At 37.0% G+C, this 22,140-nt stretch overlaps 1 protein-coding gene across 7 annotated transcripts in view; it reads right to left on the reverse strand.

Moving 5' to 3' along the window:
• PPP1R9A (protein phosphatase 1 regulatory subunit 9A) overlaps positions 1-22,140 on the reverse strand; it is a 98,292-nt gene that overhangs the window by 18,324 nt on the left and 57,828 nt on the right. For all 7 annotated transcript variants that reach the window (XM_034402536.2, XM_034402534.2, XM_034402535.2 and 4 more), the window contains one exon: positions 18,735-18,892. In XM_034402536.2, the coding sequence (XP_034258427.1) occupies positions 18,735-18,892 (158 nt within the window). The remainder of the gene's footprint in view (positions 1-18,734; positions 18,893-22,140) is intronic.

The raw sequence follows: 22,140 nt of genomic DNA on the forward strand, positions 1-22,140 counted from the left end.
GTCTGGATGGGAGTCAACAGGCTCAGACTTAACCCAGACAAGACCAAGTGGCTGTGGGTATTGCCTCCATGCTGATTGTCCATCCTTGGTTCTGGGGGGGGGGGAGAAATTATCCCCATCACAACGGGCTCGCAATTTGGGTATCCTCCTAGACTCACAGCTAAGATTGGAGCAACATCTGTCAGCTGTGGCTAGGGGGATCTTTACACAGGTTCACCTGGTGCACCAATTGCGACCCTACTTGGATCAGAAGGCTCTCCTCACAGTCACTCATGCCCTTGTCACCTCACGGTTAGATTATTGCAACACGCTCTACATGATGCTCTACACTTTTCTACATTGAAAAGTGTTCAGAGACTACAGTTGGTCCAGAATGCAGCCATGAGAGCTGTCGTGGGTGCACCTAGGTACACCCACATTACATCAATTCGCCGCGAGCTGCACTGGCTCCCTATTGGTCTCCAGTCACAATTCAAGGTGTTGGTTATTACCTTTAAAGGCTCAGGGCCAGCGTATCTTCGAGACCGCCTTCTACTGCATAGCTCCAGTGATCGGTAAGATCCCACAGAGGTGGTCTCCTCAGGGTCCCGTCAGCTAAACAATTCTGGCTGGTGGGCCCGCAGGGGAGGGCCTTCTCTATGGCTGCCCTGGCTCTCTGGAACCAGTTACCTCCTGAGGTCTGGGCCATCCCCACCCTATTGGCCTTCCGAAAAACGGTGAAGACCTGGCTCTACCAGCAGGCCTGGGGCCGTTGATCTTGCTGCTGCGATTTGGCAAGATCTGGCCATGAATGATGTGAATGGGTTTTAATTGTTTTTAATGATTTAACTTTTAATGTTTTATATATGGTTTTTAAATGCATATTTAAGGCGGCATACAAGGTGAACAAACAAATAAATAAATAAATAATGCAATGTTATATATTAACAATGAAGATCAAACCTTGTGTGTTCCTCCACGTTTATTGTAGTAGATATGCTGAATTGAAAGATCCCAATAAATTTCAACACGGGTTTATGCATCTTTAAAACTATTTACAAAGACTGGAAACTTTTTATATAACTTTTGCTGAAAATGGATAAAAATTAACTTCTGATTTCTGGATTTATTGATTAAAAGGACTTGTTTATAGGCAGAAGGGAATTATAATGTGTAATATGGGAAGATAAAATTGTTATGTTTGCAACAGTTGCAAAGATTGGAAATTACTGTTAATATCTTTCTTTTCCTTGCTTTTTTGTTAATTGCTTTTTCTTTTATCTTTTTCTTTTTTTTTATTTCTTATTCTGTAGCTTTTTAAATTTTTAGTAGATCTTCTTTTAATAATTTAAAAAAAAAAAACTGGAGCCCTGGTGGAAAAGGTTTAAAATTTGTATCAACTTAGTAACAGCAGTGACCTTTTGGTCTTTCCCACTTTAATATTTGCTATCAAGACAACTTGTTCAAAGTGATATTGCAAATTAATTAGCTATGGTTTACATTACCATGTTATGATCTATAAAAACTCCAGTCTTTTCAGCAGATTTTCTACACCTGATTGTTGAAAGTAAGAAAGATGATCTGTATTATAGCTCTAATGACCAATATGGTTAGAACAGTTCCCTGCTTGTGGGAAGATAAATAGATAAAATAAAGACAGCCAATCAAAAAATAATGTTTCAAAGAACATTGGAAAATTACCAAGTTCATTTGATGGAAATTGACACATTAAAAATGGGAGGAGTAAAGGGTTCATTTGATCTGGACTCAAGCTTCAGGAGGATCTGAAATTTAGTCTTTTTTACTTTTAAAATATAAAAAATATATTTTGTTTTCTTTGTATGGTTTCATTTTTTTTAACTGATCTCAAAAGGATGAGCTATTAAGTTTCTTTCACAGAGTGCTTCAAATATGTTCATCTGATGCTGTAAGAAGGGAAACAAATACCATTAAAATAGTAGCTTTTATTGTAGGCTCTGGTTTTTATTTGTGCAATTTCACAACCATGAACTAAATTCAATCTGAAGGGCACGTGTGTTCACTAGAAACTGCATATTACTAAAAATAGGCCCAATTCCACTGAATCCTTAGAACTTCAATCCATTCTTCACTCCTTCCCACATCCCTGCATGTAAACCTCCAAAGGCCTATGCAAGGGTCCTCTTTGTAGACTTTAGTTCAGCATTCAATACTGTCATACTGGACATTCTTCTAACTAAACTAAATCAGCTAGCAGTACCTGAACACACTTGTAAGTGGATCACAAGCTTCCTAACAGACAGAAAGCAGCAGGTGAAGCTAACCAAAATCACATCAGATATCTGTACAATTAGCACAGGAGCCCCCCAGGGCTGTGTGCTCTGTCCACTTTTCTTCTCTCTATATACCAATGATTGCATCTCAAATGATCCATCCATTAAATTACTGACATTTGCAGATGATACAACATTGATTGGTCTCATTCGAGACAACGATGAATTCGCATACAAATGGGAGGCTGAACAACTAGTCTTGTGGTGCAACTGGAACAATCTGGAACTGAACGCACTCAAAACTGTAGAAATGGTGGTAGACTTTAGGAGAAACCCTCCCATACTACCACCTCTTACAATATTAGATAACACAGTATCAACAGTAGAAACCTTCAAATTTAGATTCTATAATATTGCAAAATCTAAAATGGACACCTAACATCAAAAATGTCTTCAAAAAAACACAACAAATAATGTTTTTTCTGCATTAACTCAGGAAGCTCAAACTTCCCAAGGAGCTGCTGATACAGTTCTACAGAGGAATTATTGAGTCTATCATCTTCACCTCTATAACTGTCTGGTTCAGTTCTGCAACCCAACAAAACAGAAACAGGCTTCAGAGGATAATTAGAACTGCAGAAAAAACAATTACTACCAACCTGCCTTCCAATATACTGCACAAGTCAAAAAGAGGGCTGTGAAAATATTTATAGACCCCTGGCATTCTGGACATAAATTGTTTCAACTCATACCCTCAAAAGGTATAGAGCACTGCACACAAAAACAATTAGACACAAGAACAGTTTTTCCCCAGACGCCATCATTCTGCTAAACAAATAATTCCCTCAACACTGTCAAACTATTCACTAAGGCTGCGTTACTATTACTCTTCTCACCGTTCCTATAACCAAATTCCTCCCACTTATGATGGCATGACTGTAACTTTGTTGCTTGAATCCTTACGATTTATATTGATATTGTTTCCTGATTGCTTTTTTGTACCCTATGATTATCATTAAGTGTTGTACCTTATGATTCTTGATGAATGTATCTTTTCTTTTTATGTACACTGAGAGCATATGCACCAAAGACAAATTCCTTGTGTGTCCAATCACACTTGGCCAATAAAAAATTCTATTTTATTCTATTCTATTCTATTCTATTCTATTCTATTCTATTCTATTCTATTCTATTCTATTCTATTCTACTCTACTCTACTCTACTCTACTCTACTCTACTCTACTCTACTCTACTCTACTCTAAAGGTTGGGAATCCAAGGAAAAAGGCAATTTCCATCCCACAAAATGATGTATTGAGTTGAGAACAGAAATGTCTCCTTTAGGAAATGACCTCATAAAACACAAATCCAATCCTGTGCTTAGTGAGTTGTGTGGATTAGCAGAAAACAAAATGAGTTTATGTTTTCCCACAGCAAAACTATTGAGAACTGCTTTCACAATTCCATAGCAATAAAACTGTCTAAATTTATCTTTAGCTGCCTCCTAAGGAATCCAAAACTTGTAGTATTCTCTATTTTGTGGTCTTAGCATTCTCAAAAACTCTGCACAGAGCTTCAGTTATCCCTACTTTTAGGATAAGTAGGGGCATATCCATGTTCTCAAACCCTTCTCCAGTTTAACCCTCCAATCTTTGTGAAGTTTCTCATTCCCTTCTCTTCCCAACAACTCAATGGAAAGCAAATCAAATGAAATTGTGAAAAAAATGGGTTTCAAATAATGGTCTGCAGCAACAAAATTATAGGATCAGCATAAAATCTGATTTGCAGGTGGGATGGGGGATTCTATGATTCTGAATCAGATATTAACATGTTAAAGAATCCCTGACAGTTGGGAGTCAGGGACCATATAAATTTAAGACCAACATAAATTAATTGAGATGATGATGAATATAATTTGATATTGAGATCATTATCAAATTCAAAATCTCTATTTTTTAAGCTCTGATAAAATTCTTATATACCTGTCTTTCTTAGCTTGGTAAATTTCCATTTTTACCTGCTAATAGAATCCTGTTCTAGACAGAGCTCTGTTGTATGTTATTAAAAATGCTAATATGGATTTCATTATCTCTTTGTTACACTTGTATTGCACAAGTAAATAGCAATCATCACCATAAACATAAAACTGGAACACAAAATATATTTTGTTCCTATCAATGCAATAAAGCAAGAATTATATTTTATAGATGAAGAGAAAGAAGCAATTTCTTCTAGAGCAGCATGTGCATTAATCTGATCGAATAAAAAAATTGAACTAGATCATATATCAGGTTTTATACACAACAGACAAATAGCTCTCTAAATAAAGTTTCCTGTGAAATATTTAATATTCCTGAAAACAAGCCCACATACTGGTAAGAATGAACAATGGAAGCATCAATAATATACAAATGTATTTATCTAACTGAAAGAGAAAATTAAAAGATAAACTAAAATAAAATATTCAGTAATATGGTTTAATATATGTTTGATAGAAGTACCATTGGAATAGGGGAAAACTCATTTGTTGAGTCTGTATTCCTTTTGTATCTTTCTGAGCCACAGCAATTTCTAAAAAGAATTTGGGTAAGGGAAAATAGTATGGGTTAAATCTAAATATCATTGCTCAAGCAAATGACTGTAGTTTAGGGGTGTCAAACTCAAGGCCCGCGGGCCGAATGTGACCTGCCGAGTGCTTAGATCTGACGTGCAGGGCTGCCCTGGAAACAACGTCTGCCAGCAAAAACAGAGCTCGGGAGGGCCATGCGCAGCCCTCCCAAGATCCATTTTTAGCTGTGACGGTTTCCTACAACCCTCCCGAGCTCCGTTTTCGCTGGCAGAATGCTTGGGCCACCACAGGTAGCCCTGACACAAATGACTTTTATCTGGCCATACCAACCCTGGCCATGCCCCCCCCCCGAAGTCAAACACAACCCTGATGCGGCCTTCAATGAAATCAAGTTTGACATTCCTGCTCTAGTTTATTTGAATGAAAGTAAAATGTGCTAGAAAATTTATTTAGTAAAATGTTCTTTAAGAGTGTTATGTTATTTCTTGGGGGATGAAGGGTGTTGTCCTGATCTGAAATTATTTAATTTTAATTTCTCTTTTCTCATAGCAACTTAAAAGAAAGAAAATGTCTCTCTCTATTGCTATTTTATGCACCTGAAGAAATAAAATTCAAAAAACGGAAATTATGCAGCGCCCACTAAACTTAATATTTAAAAAAAAATCTCTGTCCCCTTTTCCCAATATACACTGATGCTAATTAACTTCTGTCAAGAAATTCACAAAAGGACAACTTGAAAAACAAGAGAAAACAGAAAGAATAAGATAATACAGAATTTAACTAATAAATAAAATTCAAATGCTGTAGTTTAAACTTTGCTGCAGAATTCTGATCTTTGTGAAAATTCCGCAACACAAATTTTGCACAAACTCTCTTTAAACTGTCCTGAGCAGACGTTAATACCAAACACAACAGAACAGAGTAACAGAGTTGGAACATCTTCTAGTCCAATACTCTGCTATAGCAGGAACGCTGCATAATTTCAGATAAATGGTTGTCCAATTTCTTTTTTAATAATCTCCAAAATGGAGTACCTAGAACTTTTGGAGACAAGTCGTTCTACCAATTAACTGTTCTCATAGTCAGGAAATTTCTCCTTAGTTTAAATTTGGTTCTATCCTTGATTAATTTCCATCTGTTGCTTATTGTTCTGCCTTTACTTTTACTTTACTTTACTTTTATTTGATTTATATACCGCCCTACTCCCGAAGGACTTTAGGTGCATTTAAGAATAAGTTTTATTATTTATTTATTTATTTATTTATTTATTTATTTATTTATTTATTTTATATATATATATATATATATATATATATATATATATATATATATATATATATATATATATATATATATGTTTTCTCAAGTTTTCGCGGGTGTTTGTATGTAGGTCTTTGGTTATTCGGGTCTTCTCCCACGTAAAATTGGAAGTGTCTTGGCGACGTTTCGACGAAGTCTCATTCGTCATCTTCAGGCTGGTGTTCTCGGCTTCGTGCTTCCAGGAGCAATGTGAGATCGCAGCTGTCTCTTCCTTTTAACTGCTAGTGGGGGTGTGAGCTGATTGGGTGGGAACTTGGCTGTGTTCTGATTGGGTGGAGGTGTGTTCTGATTGGTTAGGGGCTTGGCTGTGCTCTGATTGGATGGGGGGTTTGTTGTGCTCTGATTGGCTGGGGGGGTGTTCTGTTTGGGTGGGGGCTTGGTTGTGCTCAGCTTAGTCTGAGTTGCAGGGGGATTTGAGCTGGTGAGCTGCGTTGTTGTTGTTTGGCTTCGTGTTTGTGGCCATGCGAGCTCTTCATGGTGGGTGTCAGTCTGCTTCATGGATGGATTGGAGGGGTTTAAAGTGGCTAATGATGCAGCTGCGGTCTGGCTTCTGGTCCTTGGTCGTGGCTCATTATCAGTGTGGGTTTGAGTCTGCTTTCTGCGTGGATGTGTGGTGGTGACATCGTGTGTGGCTCTCATGAGTGTGGGTCTGGTGTCATTCGTTATGTTAGGGACTCGTTTGTCAATAAGGGCGGGTTTCTAAATGGCTGGTAGGCGGGAGGTATCGTCTCGTTTGTTCATGCTGTGTGGGCGTTTTTCTATCTCGATGGCTTCTCTGATTATTCTGTTGTTAAAGTGTTCAGTTTTGGCGATAGTTCTGGTCTTTTTAAAGTCAATATCATGTCCTGTGGCTTTAAGGTGTTGGACCAGGGAAGAAGTTGGTTCCTCTTTTCTGACTGAGTTCTTGTGTTCTTCTATGCGTGCACTTATTTGTCTGTTGGTTTGTCCGATGTATGTGGTGGGGCAGGCGGTGCATGGGATTTCATATACTCCTTGATTTTCTAACTCAATTTTGTCTTTGGGGTTCCTTAGGATGGTGGATATTTTTTGGTTTGTGCAGAATGCTGTCTTGATGTTATGTTTGTGGAGGATTTTGCTTATTCTGTCTGTGGTGCCTTTTATGTATGGGAGGAGGGCTTTGCCGTTTTCTTGTTCTCTGTCTTGGATTTTAGTGGGGGTTTCTTTTTGGATTAGGTTGGTGATCTTATTTCTTTAGAATCCATTGGATGTTAGTACGTTAGTGAGAGTGTGTAGTTTGGTTTTTAGGTGTTGTTCGTCAGCTAAGCGTTTTGTTCTGGAAATGAGTGTCTTGGCTACAGAGTTGATCTGGGCAGGGTGGTGGTGTGAGAGTGCATGCAGATAGCGGTTTGTGTGTGTTTTCTTCTGGTAGATAGTGTGTCCTAGGGAGCCATTGGATTTTCTGTAGACTAAGACATCCAGGAAGGGAAGTTGGGGGCATTAGGACAGGGACGGTAGGCATGCTGGTGCTCTTATGGACGCCCCTTACAAGACCTCTTAGGAATAGGGTGAGGTCAACAGTAGCCAATCTAAGGTTAAAATTTTGGGGGTTTGGGGATGAAACCACAGAGTCAGATAGTGAATTCCAGGCATTGACGACTCTGTTGCTGAAGTCATATTTTTTGCAATCGAGTTTGGAGCGGTTCAATTTAAGTTTGTATCTATTGTTTGTTCATGTATTGTTGTGGTTGAAGCTGAAGTAGTCATTGACAGGTAGGACATTGTAGCAGATTATTTTATGAGCTATGCTTAGGTCATACTGAAGGCGGCGTAGTTCTAAATTTTCTAAGCCCAAAATTTCAAGGTATTTTGTTCTGAGCATAAGATATTTTGATCGTCTCTTCTTGGGGGCAGCCCCTCCTCAGATATTGGAAAACTGCTACCATGTTCTTTTTATTAAACTAAACATACCCAATTCCTGTAGTTTTGCTGATTTCAGTTTAGGACTTACAAATTCCTAATTGCTGAGGGAAATAGTATATAACTTACTGATGTAACCAAGAAGTAGCTTTAATGCTGAAATCAAGATCTGATTTTACAAATACAAAATGAGAAAATTAGACAAATATTTTCTTCTATTTCATGACTAGGACTCATCCTTTTGTTTCCTTCCCTTGCCTCTTTCCTTCCACTCTCCTTCCCTTCCTTTTCCTTCTACATTTAAGTACTGCTTTGTTCAAATGAGGTTCTTTTACATTATTGCCTGAGACACAAACTATAAAACATAGAATAACATTGTTTGAGTTCTGACTCTTGATACAATTATGGCATTTCTTTTGACTATCTTGGAAAAGTACAACTTGTATCATCAAATGACTAGTTTATATATTTCCAATTGCAGCCAGGTCAAACCCAAGGCAAAGCATTACTACAGTGCCCTTGATATTGGCCCTTGAAATGTACTGAAAATCTTTTCAGATTGAATTTCATTAATGTAAATGGAAGAAATATAATAGGATTCTGTTTTAGAAAAGGTTGAAGTAATACTAGCCCCCCCCCATGGATTTGGTTGCCACTAGAGCAGCGATTCTCAACCTGGGGGTCACGACCCCTTTGGGGGTTGAACGGCCATTTCACAGGGGTCGCCAAAGCCCTCTCTCGCCCGCCCCTCATGCCTTCACTCACCTTCACTCTCTGCTCTGTTGGATCGCCGGCCTTCGTTTACCCCGCCCACTCCCAATCTATTGCTGCTTCCTGAGTCCCAGCTGATGGCTAGAGGAAAAAAAAATGTTTAAATTCTTGCCGTGGGGCTTCAAAGGCCTGCCCTATAGCTAGTGGTGCAGTCGAACCATTTGTTAAATTGCTGGCTTGCCCCGCCCCTCCGCACCACTATTTATTGCCAATAAATAGTGGTGGGCGAGGGGCGGGCGAGCCAGCAATTTAACAAATGGTTTGGTGTTTTTTGGTAATTTTATTGGACCACGGAGCTTCAGCATAGGTTAATTAGCCCTGGATTAGATCGGCTCCCGACCCTCAGCTGTTTTGCTCAGGACTCTGGTGCTTGCTTGCAAAGAGTGCTGATTTTTTTCCCCCTAGCTATGCTGAAAAACGAATCTGAAAGTAAAGCAGTTTGCTGTTGCTGCAAAGTTGGAAAATTAGGCAGGCAGATTTCTTTTCTTTTTCCTCCCCAAAAAAGGTAGGTGCAAACAATGGGAAATTTAGGGCAAAAGAGGAGAGTTCAAGATTTTAAAACACAAAAGAAAAAAAGATCTATTTAACTAGGGAATTGTAATAATTGAGATACTATTAATTGTATAGTGTGTTGAAAGCAGAAATGGTTAAGTTGTGGTTTGGAGGAATATATGGGGGAAATTATTTGGTTTATTATTATTGGTAAATATAATTAATTGATTTGTAAGAAATTGGATTGCATGGAAATAATTGGAATATTCATGTTCATATTGATTAATATACAAAAAAGGTAGTTATATAACTAATTGATTTATATTAAAATGTTGAATTTATATTAAACAACTGTAATATTACATAATTAACCAATGTGAGGATGGATATAAAAATAGATGACAATGCATCAGGAGTATAATATAGAATAGAAGGGAAAAATTGAATTTGATTAAGATTAGAGATGAGGATGAAGGGTAATATTGGTTTTTTACAAAAATAGATGAGGAATAAATATGGCAAAAAGGAAATATAGAAATTGTAAATTTAATTGAAATGACTAAACACTGTTTAAATTTATGAACCGGCCAAATACTCTGTTCAAAGAAAATACATTGTATGTTTGTATGTGTGTTTCTAATTATTGTTATTTATTCATATTTGTTCTCTTTTATTCTTTAAAGTTTAACAATTCATTCTTTATCTTAATATCTTTATATTTGTTTGGGGTTGGCTTTCTTCCCTTTCATCTTTTTTATTGTACAGCAATCTTTCTCCTCAAACCTACCACCTCTCTCTTTTCTTTCCTTCTTACTTTCGCTTCCTCCCCCTCTTCTTCTCCTCCCTACTTCCTCTTCCTTTCTCCTTCTCTTCCTCTCTTCCTCCCTCTCTTACCCTCACTCTTACTCTAATTTCCCTTCCTTTCCTTCATCCCTCTCTATTGCTGTATCCTTTTATGCATATGGACTACTCAGAGGGCTGAAAAAGTTATTTCTGACTAGTCCTCGCACTTTTGACCAGTCCTCGAACTTACGACTGTCCTCACATTTTACGTTTTTGCCCTATCTTGTCACCATGGTGAAGAGAAGCAGTTGTGAAATGAGTGACATGGTTGTTAAGAATGCTACAATGGGCATAAATGATGACCAGTCATAAGTGCGAAGACCGGTCAAAAGTGCGAGGACCTGTCAGAAATCACTTTTTTCAGCCCTTTGGGTAGTCCTTTTGTGCATATGGACTACTCAGAGGGCTGAAAAAGTTATTTCTGACTGGTCCTCGCACTTTTGACCAGTCCTCGAACTTATGACTGTCCTCACATTTTACGTTTTTGCCCTATTTTGTCACCATGGTGAAGAGAAGCAGTTGTGAAATGAGTGACATGGTTGTTAAGAATGCTGCACGGGCATAAATGTGAGAATGGTCATAAGTGTGAGGACCAGTCAAAAGTGTGAGGATCTGTCAGAAATGACTTTTTTCAGCCCTCTGAGTAGTCCCTATACATATAGCCATGGCTACCCGGTCACATGACCTCCAAGCCATGCCCACCCAGTCAAATGACCTCCAAGCCATGCCCCAAAATAAGCCACGCCCACAGAACTGGTACTAAAAAAAATTAGAACCCACCCCTGGTTGGGGGTCACCACAACATGAGGAACTGTATTAAAGGGTCGCGGCATTAGGAAGGTTGAGAACCACTGCACTAGAGATTTGTAAATATCAAAGCGGGACAATTACCTCTGTAAACATTTTGCTTCCAATCTCATATGACTTATGAGATTCTCAGGTAATGAATGCAATAATAAATGAAATATGTAATAAACACACATTTAAACAGTACTTTTTTTTCTGAGTTCAAATAGCTTCAAATTATTATTTAATTTCATACTCAAGATAAATGACAGGAACAAGGTTTGTAAAGGAATTATAATAAATTGTAAAGGATGCACCAAATTGTAAAGGATGCATTAAAGACTAATTCCTTGTGGGTCCAATCACACTTGGCCAATAAACAATTCTAAGATAAACAATAAATACAACCCCAACATTTTACTATTTGCCCATTGAGCTTTTAAAAAATTATTCAAATGCACTCTGACAACCTAATTACAAGGCTTTGGTCCATAAAAGTGGGAAATTACAAAAATAAAATGGTTTCTTTTTTTTAACTAATGGAGGCTGTAATTTAAGGACCTCCTCCAAACCAAGCCTCTTTACACTTATGATTTATGTTTATTACAGTGTAATGATACTTCCTCCCATTCCAGAAGGAAGTACAAAGAAATACAAGCTTGAGGAAGAACAGAGCAATTTTTAACAACTTGTCTGAAAGCTTCTGATGACCAAGATGTACAGTATCTACCAAGAAGCCAATGTGATCAAATAACTGGAGGAAGGAGAACTGGCCTCCCCATTCCTTTTCCATCATTTCATTTGGCTTCCATGCAAAGGAAAGGTCTGTCTCTCAAATATGCCAATTTGGTGAATGAAAAATACTGCTTTTCTCAGTTACATCTGATACTTCTTGGTGTGAGCTGTTTTCCATTCTTTCAAATAATTTTCAAACAATAAAATTATTATTATTATTCCCTCTTCCAATTTTTTCCCAATTTTCTTAATTGGCACCTGAGACCAAGCTAAAACCAAAAAATGTTAGGGAATTCACAGAAGCTTAGCATTTAGAAAGATCAGTCATCAATAAAAACATATAGATAAACCACATTCTAAACACCATTCAAAAAACCTATAACAAAAAGATTAGAATATCTGTATAGAATTCCAGTAGCTAACATTCAGAAATCAGCTCCAAAAAACAAGCAGAAAGCAATACTCTAAACCAGGGGTCCCCAACTCCCAGTCCATTGACTGGCCACAGCATGCCAGCAACTGGGCCATGCAAACAAGTGAAGCCCCATGATGGTATGCAGGCAGCACACAAAATCATGCTCCTCTCCATGCGCTGCATATGGAACTCTGCAGAGCCTGGATAGCTCTGCAGACAAGACACTAATTTAACACCAGCTGTCTGCAATTAAAGTAAGTTTGAATCTTGCCAGGCTCAAGGTTGACCTAGCCTTCCATCCTTTCTAAGGTAGGTAAATTGAGGACCCAGTTTGTGGGGGCAATAAGCTGACTTTGTATAAATATACAAAAGTATGAAGGCTATTGCTTAACGCACTGTAAACCGCCCTGAGTCTCCGGAGAAGGGCGGCATATAAATCAAATTAAAGAAAGAAAAGAAAGAAAGAACCGCACCATCTGTACATGTGCACGGCTTTTCCATGCCCCATGCACTGCGTGCGCATCCACACTATCTGGGCATGCATGCAGCTTTTGCGTGGCTCCCCCATGCTCTTCGTGTGCAATCACACCATCTCTGTGTGTGCTTTCGCATGGCTTCTCCTGTGCACTGAGGGTGCAATCGCACTATCTGTACATGCACAAATGCACACACATGTGCAGGAAAGTTCCAAAGACTAGCTGGGTCCCCTGAATTGCATGTATGCACATAGGAGGCCCGAACACCAGTTGGGGAGTGTGTGCATGCACGGCTGCAGGTGAGTTGGGAAGACAGCTCGCTTGCCCAGAAAGATGGCTCTGTGTGCCACCTGGGGCACACATGCCATAGGCTTGTCATAATGGCTATATAGGTTATAAAAATAAGGGAAGGTCCCACAATCACAAACATTGATGATGTCACCTAGTTGTATATTAAAATGTCTTCAAGCAAACCACCAAGATCAGAGAGCACAAAGAATACCACAGTTTAACCCTGGGCTATAGATAATTCTCTTCCATTGAAATACACACATTATATGACAATGGACATTCCATACTACTTATGAAACTATGTTCTGGGTTTTGGTTTTTGCTATTTTGGCAGTCCTGTACAAATTAAATATGTCAATGCAGTTCAAGGCTATTAAGGCCCCTATTTTTTTTTAACCAGATCCAGTGGATCCATAAACTGCAATCTGCACCTGTTGAAAACAGATTTGATCTCAGTTATGGAGGCCATCTTAAATATATCACAGCAGTTAAGAGTGCTTGGCTATTGTTGCCTGGGCTTGGCACTGGTTAGTACTCCAGGCAACACTAGAGTTAGATTGAGATTAGGAAACAAAAAAACCTCCGTGTTGTTACCATGATTTGAGGTCATCTTAATTTTTATTTAATATTTAATACTGAATTACACTATTGTATTATTTCCTCTGTTGCACTGGGGATGTATAAAGTTTGATTGGAAATTGATTGCAAAATGTAGTGGCCAAAATGCTGATTAATCAGAGAGCATTTTTACAGTTTATGCCAACTAGGTAAATACTCATTTAAAATTATGTTTATAACACTTACATGGTTTGTAACCAATTTAGTTGATGGGTTATCTTCATACACATTCTACTCTTTGTCTTTTCCTACTAGCTATATGGTTGACAGGTTCAAGCATATAACCACTAAATTTACTATAAACCATTAAAAAGTGTCAAAGACGTAATAAGTTTAATAACTAAATAAGACACAGATTGTCTCTAAAAGAAAGGAAGCAGGTCTTGCCTTCACTTATTTTTAGCTTGCTAATTTCAATTGATTACACAAATTTCTGAAAGGAAATTGCTTTTATTGCTTTATTGTTTTGCTGCTGTTTTTAATGCTGTGTTATGGAGCTGGTTTAGGAGGCTTGCTTTTTATATTTGCCTTAATTGATTTGGATTCCATGTTATTTGGAATGCAGACTATCAGTCTGTCAGTTTGTATGTACAAATGTGTACAAAAGTGTGTACAAATAGAAAGAAAGGACTGTAGCTTCTTGATTTGTTATAATATCCTATGAACTATGTCAAGATAAAACTTTGTTACACAATTTTGCTACTTTAAACTACATATTCATTTTATTTGAATAAAAGTCAGTAATATACTTCCAGCAGGGCTAACAATTGGATTTTTAGTTTCCACTATGCTGAGAAAGCAGATTCTGTATCCAAGAAAAAGGATCACTTTGATCCATGACTGAATTGTGCTTTCTGCTGTGGGCATGGGAACACAGTAAATTAGGTTTTTAAAAAATTGCTTGTGAATAAAGCCTGGCTAAAGATTTAATCTTCTATTGTTCTGCATAGATATGTAGCTTTAAAATCAGTTTGCAGTCCATCTATAAGTGATGATTGGGAAAGGAAACTAAAAGGGCTCCCAATGCGATTTCTTAAATTAAAAAAGCAGCATAATTATATATAGTTAATTAGGAAAACTGCTACCATTCTATTGTAGATTCTTTTCTTGTTAATTGAACAAAAGTTATTATTTACTCATTATCTAGTCTTGCTGAGTAAACCTACTTTCATATAAATTTTGATCATACCTTGGTTGCCCGCAGAGCAACCTTCTCTAATCATGTAAGTACCATGGCTTAGGGCCAGGGTACTTACAGGACCGCCTTCTGCCACAAATAGCCTCCCACCGGCCAGTTCGCTCCCACAGAGAGGGCCTCCTCAGGGTGCCGTTGCCAGACAATGCCGGCTGGCGACCCCCAGGAGGAGAGCCTTCTCTGTGGTGGCACCTACCCTTTGGAACAATCTACCCCCAGAGATACGAGTGATCTCCGACCTCCGGACCTTTCGTCGGGCCCTAAAAACTCATCTCTTTCAGTTAGCCAGTCTCTCTTGATTTTATGATTTTATGGTTGGTTTTAAATTTTGATATGGATTTTAAATTGATAAATTTTAAACTATGGGCCAAATTTAATTATTTTAAATCTATTTTTAATCGTACTTATGTATAAATGTTTTTTATTTTGGCTGTCCACCGCCCTGAGTCCGAAAGGAGAAGGGCGGTATAGAAATTCGAATAATAAATAAATAAATAAATAAATAATCTAATAGTGCATTCAGACTGCATTGAATTACAGTTCCATTGTCTCTGTTGGAAGGGGATTTGAGAGTTGCAGTTCAACAGACACAGAGTCAAAGAATTGAGAAAAGTTAGCTTAGAAGATAGATGATTACGCCATCTAGAAAGAAGTGCATTGTTCAAAAGCACAAAGAAACTGGACTATAAAAAAGTCTAGATGATCTGTGCACGATCATTACCTAGAGATCCTGAAATGGTTCTCTTTTTTGTAAATAGATGATTGCAGCAAGAACAATTTAACATAAATAATTTTTTTTGATATTCTTAAAAGGGAATACTTCTTCATTTTGAAACACAGTAAAATACTCAGATCCAAGGGCAAAAAATTTGATCCAGAAAATTCAACTCTATTGAAATAGTAATAGTGCCTCATTATAAAATACCTTAGTCAAAACTGTGCAACTTTTTTGATTGGCAACTTCACTTTATTTTTCAGCCTCCCAAGTTTACAAAACTAATACATAAAGTGCTAAATTTATGTATCAGTTAAATTTCTGGGGTGGGGGTTTACATTGTAATAATTTTAATTAATTTTAATTGGATTTTAATTTATATTTAATTCATATTGTTGAATTTTTATCTTGTAAACCGCCCTGAGTCCTTCAGGAGAAGGGCAGCATATACATTGCAATAAAATAAATAAATGAAAATAAATGAAAAAGAGCTTAATTTAATATTCATTACATAAATGGAATGCATGTTCTGATTTATTTTTCTCTGCAGCAGCCCAATGAAATACTGAACATTTGCAAAAAGTATGTTGTTATGTTATTCTCAACCTTTACCTAAGGCAGGAGTCACCAACCCCTGGTCCATGGACAGGCACTGATCTATGGCATTCCAGAAACTGGGCTGCATAAACAAGCAAAGATCCATCTGCAGGATGCAGGCAGCATATGAAACCAGTATGGTCCACAGCTCTCCATAGAATCAGTCCATGGTGCCCCAAAGGTTGAGGGCTGCTGATCTAAGACATTTATCTCATTTTCCCTTAAATCAAAATTCAATTCTGTATTCATTAGTTCTGCTAATGGAAGAATTCTTTAAAAAACACACAAAGCTGTAAAGAGATAAAAATCACACAAAGGAATGAAGAGAGATAGCAGTGCTTGGCTCAATGAAACTGCAATGCCCTACGTGTGCGTGCACGTGTGTATGTTATGTGTAAGAGAGACACACAATAACAAATAGTATATCTCTTCCAATCCCTTTCCTCAACATAAAACACTAAAGCCTATTGTTTCAGTCTTTTTGTTAGATTTTAATCAACTACTTAGCTTCAAAGGACCGCAAAAATATTTGCCATCACAAATACATGAACATTTGATGCCAGAAGGGCTGGTGGTAGATTTACCAGAATAGATTACATGGTTATTGTACAAAAATCCTGGAACTAGACTGATTGTATCATCCATCTTTCTTTCAATTTGAGATTTAGAATTTAAAATTTAGAATCTCAAAATAATAAATTAACCAAATCCAGACAGATTTTGAAAGTACATACAGTTCTATTCTGACTTTTGATTAAAGTGCTAGTAGATCAAGGAAAGTGGCATAAGGTGAGAAAATAAATTGCAGTCACGTACACATTTAGATTCATAACTCCCTTTTTCCGACCCTGTAATCCCTTAATTCAGGGTAGAATCAGGGTGACTGAGCAGAGTTGAGTGCTTACTGGCCAGAAGCCCATCTTGTTACCATGCAGAGTTTGAAGAATATTTTTTCTTTGCACCCTAAGAAAAAACATCTACTGCTACCTAGGATTGAACTCTCAACCAGGTCAGCATCTTCACCACTAGGCCACCACACCAGTTATTTAATTAGATCTTTATTGTGGTAGATACCATATTTTTGGAGTATAAGACACACCTACCTTTTTTGATGAGGAAAAGAAGAAAAAGAAATCTCCCTCTGCCTCTGAGCAATTTTGCTTCATTGCAGCAAACAGCCTGCTTTACTTTCATTTTCGTTTTCAGCATAGCTTGATTAGCACAAGGAAAAAAAAATATGCTCCAGCAATTTACCTCTTTGCAGCAAGCAGCAGAGCCCTGCGCAAAACAGCTGAGAGCAAATCAGCTGAGAGTTGGGTGGCCGATCCAATCAACTTGTGCTAATTAGGCTGTGCTGAAGCTGAAAGGAGCTGTTTTTTCTTGCTGTTTGCTTGCAAGGAGGTAACTGCTGCGAGGCAGAGGCCAAAGGGTGGGGGCCAGTGGGTGGGTGAGGCTACATTTGGTGTATAAGATGCACCTAAATTTTCACCCCCTTTTAGGGGGGGAAAAGTGCATCTTATATTCTGAAAAATACAGTATTTCTGCTTGTTGGAAGGTTTCATAACTTTGATGGGATGTTGAAGGACATACTACAGTCATATATTGCTGATCTTCATCCTAGTTTTCAATTACATTGCGAAATGTAAATGTAGCATTACTACCACAGGGGAGAGAGAGAACAACTACCAGAATCTGATGAAGAATATTAATGAGGATGGGCAGAGAAGATTCTGTAATGTAATGTATATGGAGCCACCATAACTGTATGCAGTGTGTTGGTATAAGAGATTATTAAGCAGATTCAGGCTTTTGGGAACTAATCAAGTTATTTTGAATATTTAAACCATTATAACTTAAAGCATATTTTCCAACCCATGTCTGCTTCTCTTTTAACTTTTTAACTTTAACTTTTTATTTTGAAGCATTTGCATTTCTTTTTTGCACTGGTGCACCTTAAAATTACTTATTAAATTACCTGTTTGCAGTATTTAATAAGAATTAATAGCATTACAAAGATGGGAGGAAATAAAGCGTATCACAATGTACATAAATTTCAATCAGACAACTTGGCATGACTGCAAGGAAACATGTTTTATCTTCAAACAGAAAATAATGGATGGAATATATAAAGTTTCATCACATTTCAGTCAATGCAGGTAATCCTCGACTAAAGACTAACATTTCTGTTGCTAAGTGAGACAGTTTTTAAGCGAATTTTGTTCCATTTTACAACCTTTCTTGACACAATTGTTAAGTGAATCGCTGCCATTGTTAAGTTAGTAATAGGATAGGATAGGATAGGATAGGATAGGATAGGATAGGATAGGATAGGATAGGATAGGATAGGATAGAACAGAACAGAACAGAACAGAACAGAACAGAACAGAACAGAACAGAACAGAACAGAATAGAATAGAATAGAATAGAATAGAATAGAATAGAATAGAATAGAATAACAGAGTTGGAAGGGATCTTGGAGGTCCAAGCCCCTGTAACACAGTTATTAAGAGACTCTGGCTTCTCCATTTACTTTGCTTGTCAGAAAGTTGTAAAAGATTAACCCTGGGACATTGCAACCATCATAAACATCCATTGCCAAGCATCTGAATTTTGACCATATGACCATGAGGATGATGCAACAGTCATAAGTATAAAAAAATGGTCATAAGTCACTTTTTAAAGTGCTGTTGTGACTTCAAACAGTCACTAAGTGAACTGTTGTAAGAGGAGGACTACCTGTATTACCCTGACAGCAAAGGTTGAGCAAAATAACAAGGGATGTTTGTCATAGTAATGTACTCACCTTCTTTTCAAGACTGTCTTCTCCATCTGTGGAGCTGATGCTGTCACAAAGTCTTGTTCGGATTGGCCGTGACCTTTTGTTTTTCACTGAAAGCTGCAAACGAGTTTTCAGAGCTTTAGAATCCAATCTTTCTGTTTCAGGGACTGCTTCATTGAAATCTTTTGGAGGAAAAAACAACAACACTCAACTGTCTCAATACTCAGGAATATCCTGCACAATAGGATGTACAGAATGAACAATATTCTATTGATCAAATATAGAGGAAGTAATTTGTCTTTGCACACTGTCATCAAAGTGAATTGATCATTTGTTGCATGGAAATTAAAACTATGTTAGAAAATGTTGAGACATCCTGATGGTTTGTTAAAAACTGAAGAATAAGTTTTTATTTAAAAATTAACATACGCTAAATCCTTGGTGATAGAAATGTACTTAAGATAGGTATTTTTCCAGGAAAATGTTGTTTAGCTTAGTATATTCCACAGTGGAAGACAAAGAATGATTATTTGCATTCTAAGAAATGTAAACCAGTCTAGATGCTGGGGCATCTCCCCTTATTGTTCTTACAATTCATTAAATTAATTTTTATCTATTTAGTTTGGTCTAGTGGTTAAAGCACCAGGTTAGAAAGTGAGAGACTGAATTCAAGTCCTATGTTATCCATGGAAGCCAGCTGGCTGACTTTAGGCCAGTCACACTGTCTCGGTCATTCCCTACCCTACAATAAAGGGCTATTGTTGTGAGGAAAATAGGAGGAAGTTGTGTTGGATATGTTTGTTGCCTTGAATTATTTTAAAAATTCAAGGCAACAAAATAAATGTTATGGGTTGGGTTAAAATAAATAAAATTAAAGAAAGGTTGCAACTAATAAATTGGTGGGATTGTAACTCTAATTTGTACTGGAAGTACCAAATGAAAGCTTTTCTTCCAAAGAGAGATATCAGGCCAATTCAAATTCAGATTAAATGTTTCCTGAAAATGCCCAGATTCCACCTTCTTTCTCAAATGACTCTTATATCACTTCTATAGTTGCTCATTATATGATAAGATACTTTTATTTTGGTTTCTACTAGGGAGCAGTAAAAAACACGGGAAATATAGTTAATATAGTTTGAGCGTGTCACTAATATCCACACTTCTCCCAAAGCTAAATGGGTGTCGACTAGTGAGTATTTGGATATTAGGAAGTACTATGTCCTTGAACAGTATGTGAGTAGGTGACAGAAAATTCAAAATCAAAGACTATTTTGCAAGAAAACTTTTCATTAATCTCTTTTGTAGAAAGGGTGACTACAGCAACAGTAGTACAGTACAGTTCATTCATTCAAGGGATCCAGGAGTTAACTTCTATAAAAAGTATCTTGGGTTCATTTTAGGTCATTTTGATTTTGTCGCAAACTCCTAAGCCTTATTGACGGAATTAATTAGTAAATGTAGATATCAATGAACAGGTAATGATAACCAGTTATTTTAATGATTGAAAAAATCATCAAAGCAAAAGGAAAAGTGAGAATGTGGGCTATGAAATAGTCATATCTTGCTATAGAGCTAGTTTGGTTTGGAGGTTGGTTATTGTGTTGTGTAACCCCATTCATCTCTGGGGTTGTTTTCTATTTAACACATGAATAAATACAGAATAGAAGTGATAAAAAGAAACTTTTTAAAAAGATGGCAAAAAAAAAATAATAATAAAAAGCGTCCTTTCATGTTTTCCTTCAGTATTGTGTTTTCTTTCTCCCATCAAGTTTTCACTTTCTTTTCATTTCCTTACCAGTGCTGATATTCTAAAAGTAAATTTAGCTGAAGAATTAAAGGGAGTTCTATAAAAAATAAATATGGATTTTTAAGTATGTAGCTTACACGGAATTATTTTCCTCACAGCAATAAGTAATAAAACCACCTATATGCTCTACTCTACGCACCTTGCTCCTTTTCTTACAATTTTTGTTAAATTTAAGTAATTTTTAATGTTAGTATTTATTATTTTATTATTTAATATTTTATCTTCTTTTACTTGGTTGCAAGCCTAATAATATTTTATTTATTTTTATGTTATTATATTTTATGATAGAGATGACAGACAGACAGACAGACAGACAGACAGACAGACAGACACACACACACACACACACACACACACACAGATGCATAGATAGATACACAGATAGATAGATGGATAGGCAGGCAGGCAGGCAGGCAAAAAAAGTAAGGGAAAATATAGCTTAGCTCCAAGAATGTTAGAGAAATAGCATGGGAGATCTATAATATTCAGGTTTTGAAGATGGCATCAACTGGTTTCTCATAGTCTATGGATTCCTCTTCCTATTCTAGAATTAATGCTTCAAAGAGTCCTACAGATTTATAGAGCAGAATTGGAAGGTTGTGTCTAGCAGTACCAAAAAAGCACTGTAAGAAACCAACACATTCTTTTTTCTCCATGTTCATTTTGAAATGCTCAACAAATATGCCATATCCACGGAGGGAACTGTGGACAGTGGAACTGTGAATTATTTCACAGATATATAATATGTATAATATGCCCACATTCCATATTTTGCTTTTGATTCTTTTGAGATCTAGAATGCTTCCCAACGAGTTTTATATTATTTTTATTCCTTTTATTGTTGTTATTGATGGTGATGGTCAATTCATTTTATAAACTGTGCTCCTCAGGTCTAGATAATTTTTCAACGTATACATGCAATTATATGCATTTCAATGCACTTATGTAAATATATGAAATCAAAACCTAATTTTCTTCACTTCTATTTGTGGTAGAATCAATGACTGAAAGCAATGTAGGGGCTGTTAAGAAATATTCCAACTTGGATTCCAAAGCGGGGAGGAAATGAACGAGACCAAATACTTAGGACAATAACAAGCATTTCTCAAAGAAAGGCAAACAGTCTAGCAAAATTCTTGTGAACTGATGAATCTTAAAAAAAAAAACCTCTTGACCTAAACATTAGAACTATTTTGGTTGCTTACACCTGGCACTGATTCAACTACTGTATAAGTCAAATAAAAAATACTTTTCTTCTCCTCAAACCTTCTCCTTAAGATTTGTCACAAAATACACCTCACTTCAACCAGGTTGAAACATTTGGTATCTGACAAAATGTTTCCTTCTTTCATTCCATCTAGAAAAGCCATGAGCTGAATCTTTTTAAATATGGGATGGAGGATTAGATCCTCCAAGCATACCTGAGAGCAACCATTCAGTGTGCAAAAAGACTATTAGCACGCAAAAGCAAGAAATGATTTGGGAGATAGTAATAGAGATTAGCAGCTACTAATTGTATTACTACCTAAGGCAACTACTTTGTTGGGTCAAAGGATAAGGCCAGACCTAGCAGAGCAGGAACTCAGTGAGATTAACTAGAGGTAACAACTGCTGGGTTTTATT

The sequence above is a fragment of the Pantherophis guttatus genome, chromosome 4, assembly GCF_059756535.1.
Source record: "Pantherophis guttatus breed Tessera chromosome 4, ASM5975653v1, whole genome shotgun sequence".
In the NCBI taxonomy this organism is placed as follows: Eukaryota; Metazoa; Chordata; class Lepidosauria; order Squamata; family Colubridae; genus Pantherophis; species Pantherophis guttatus.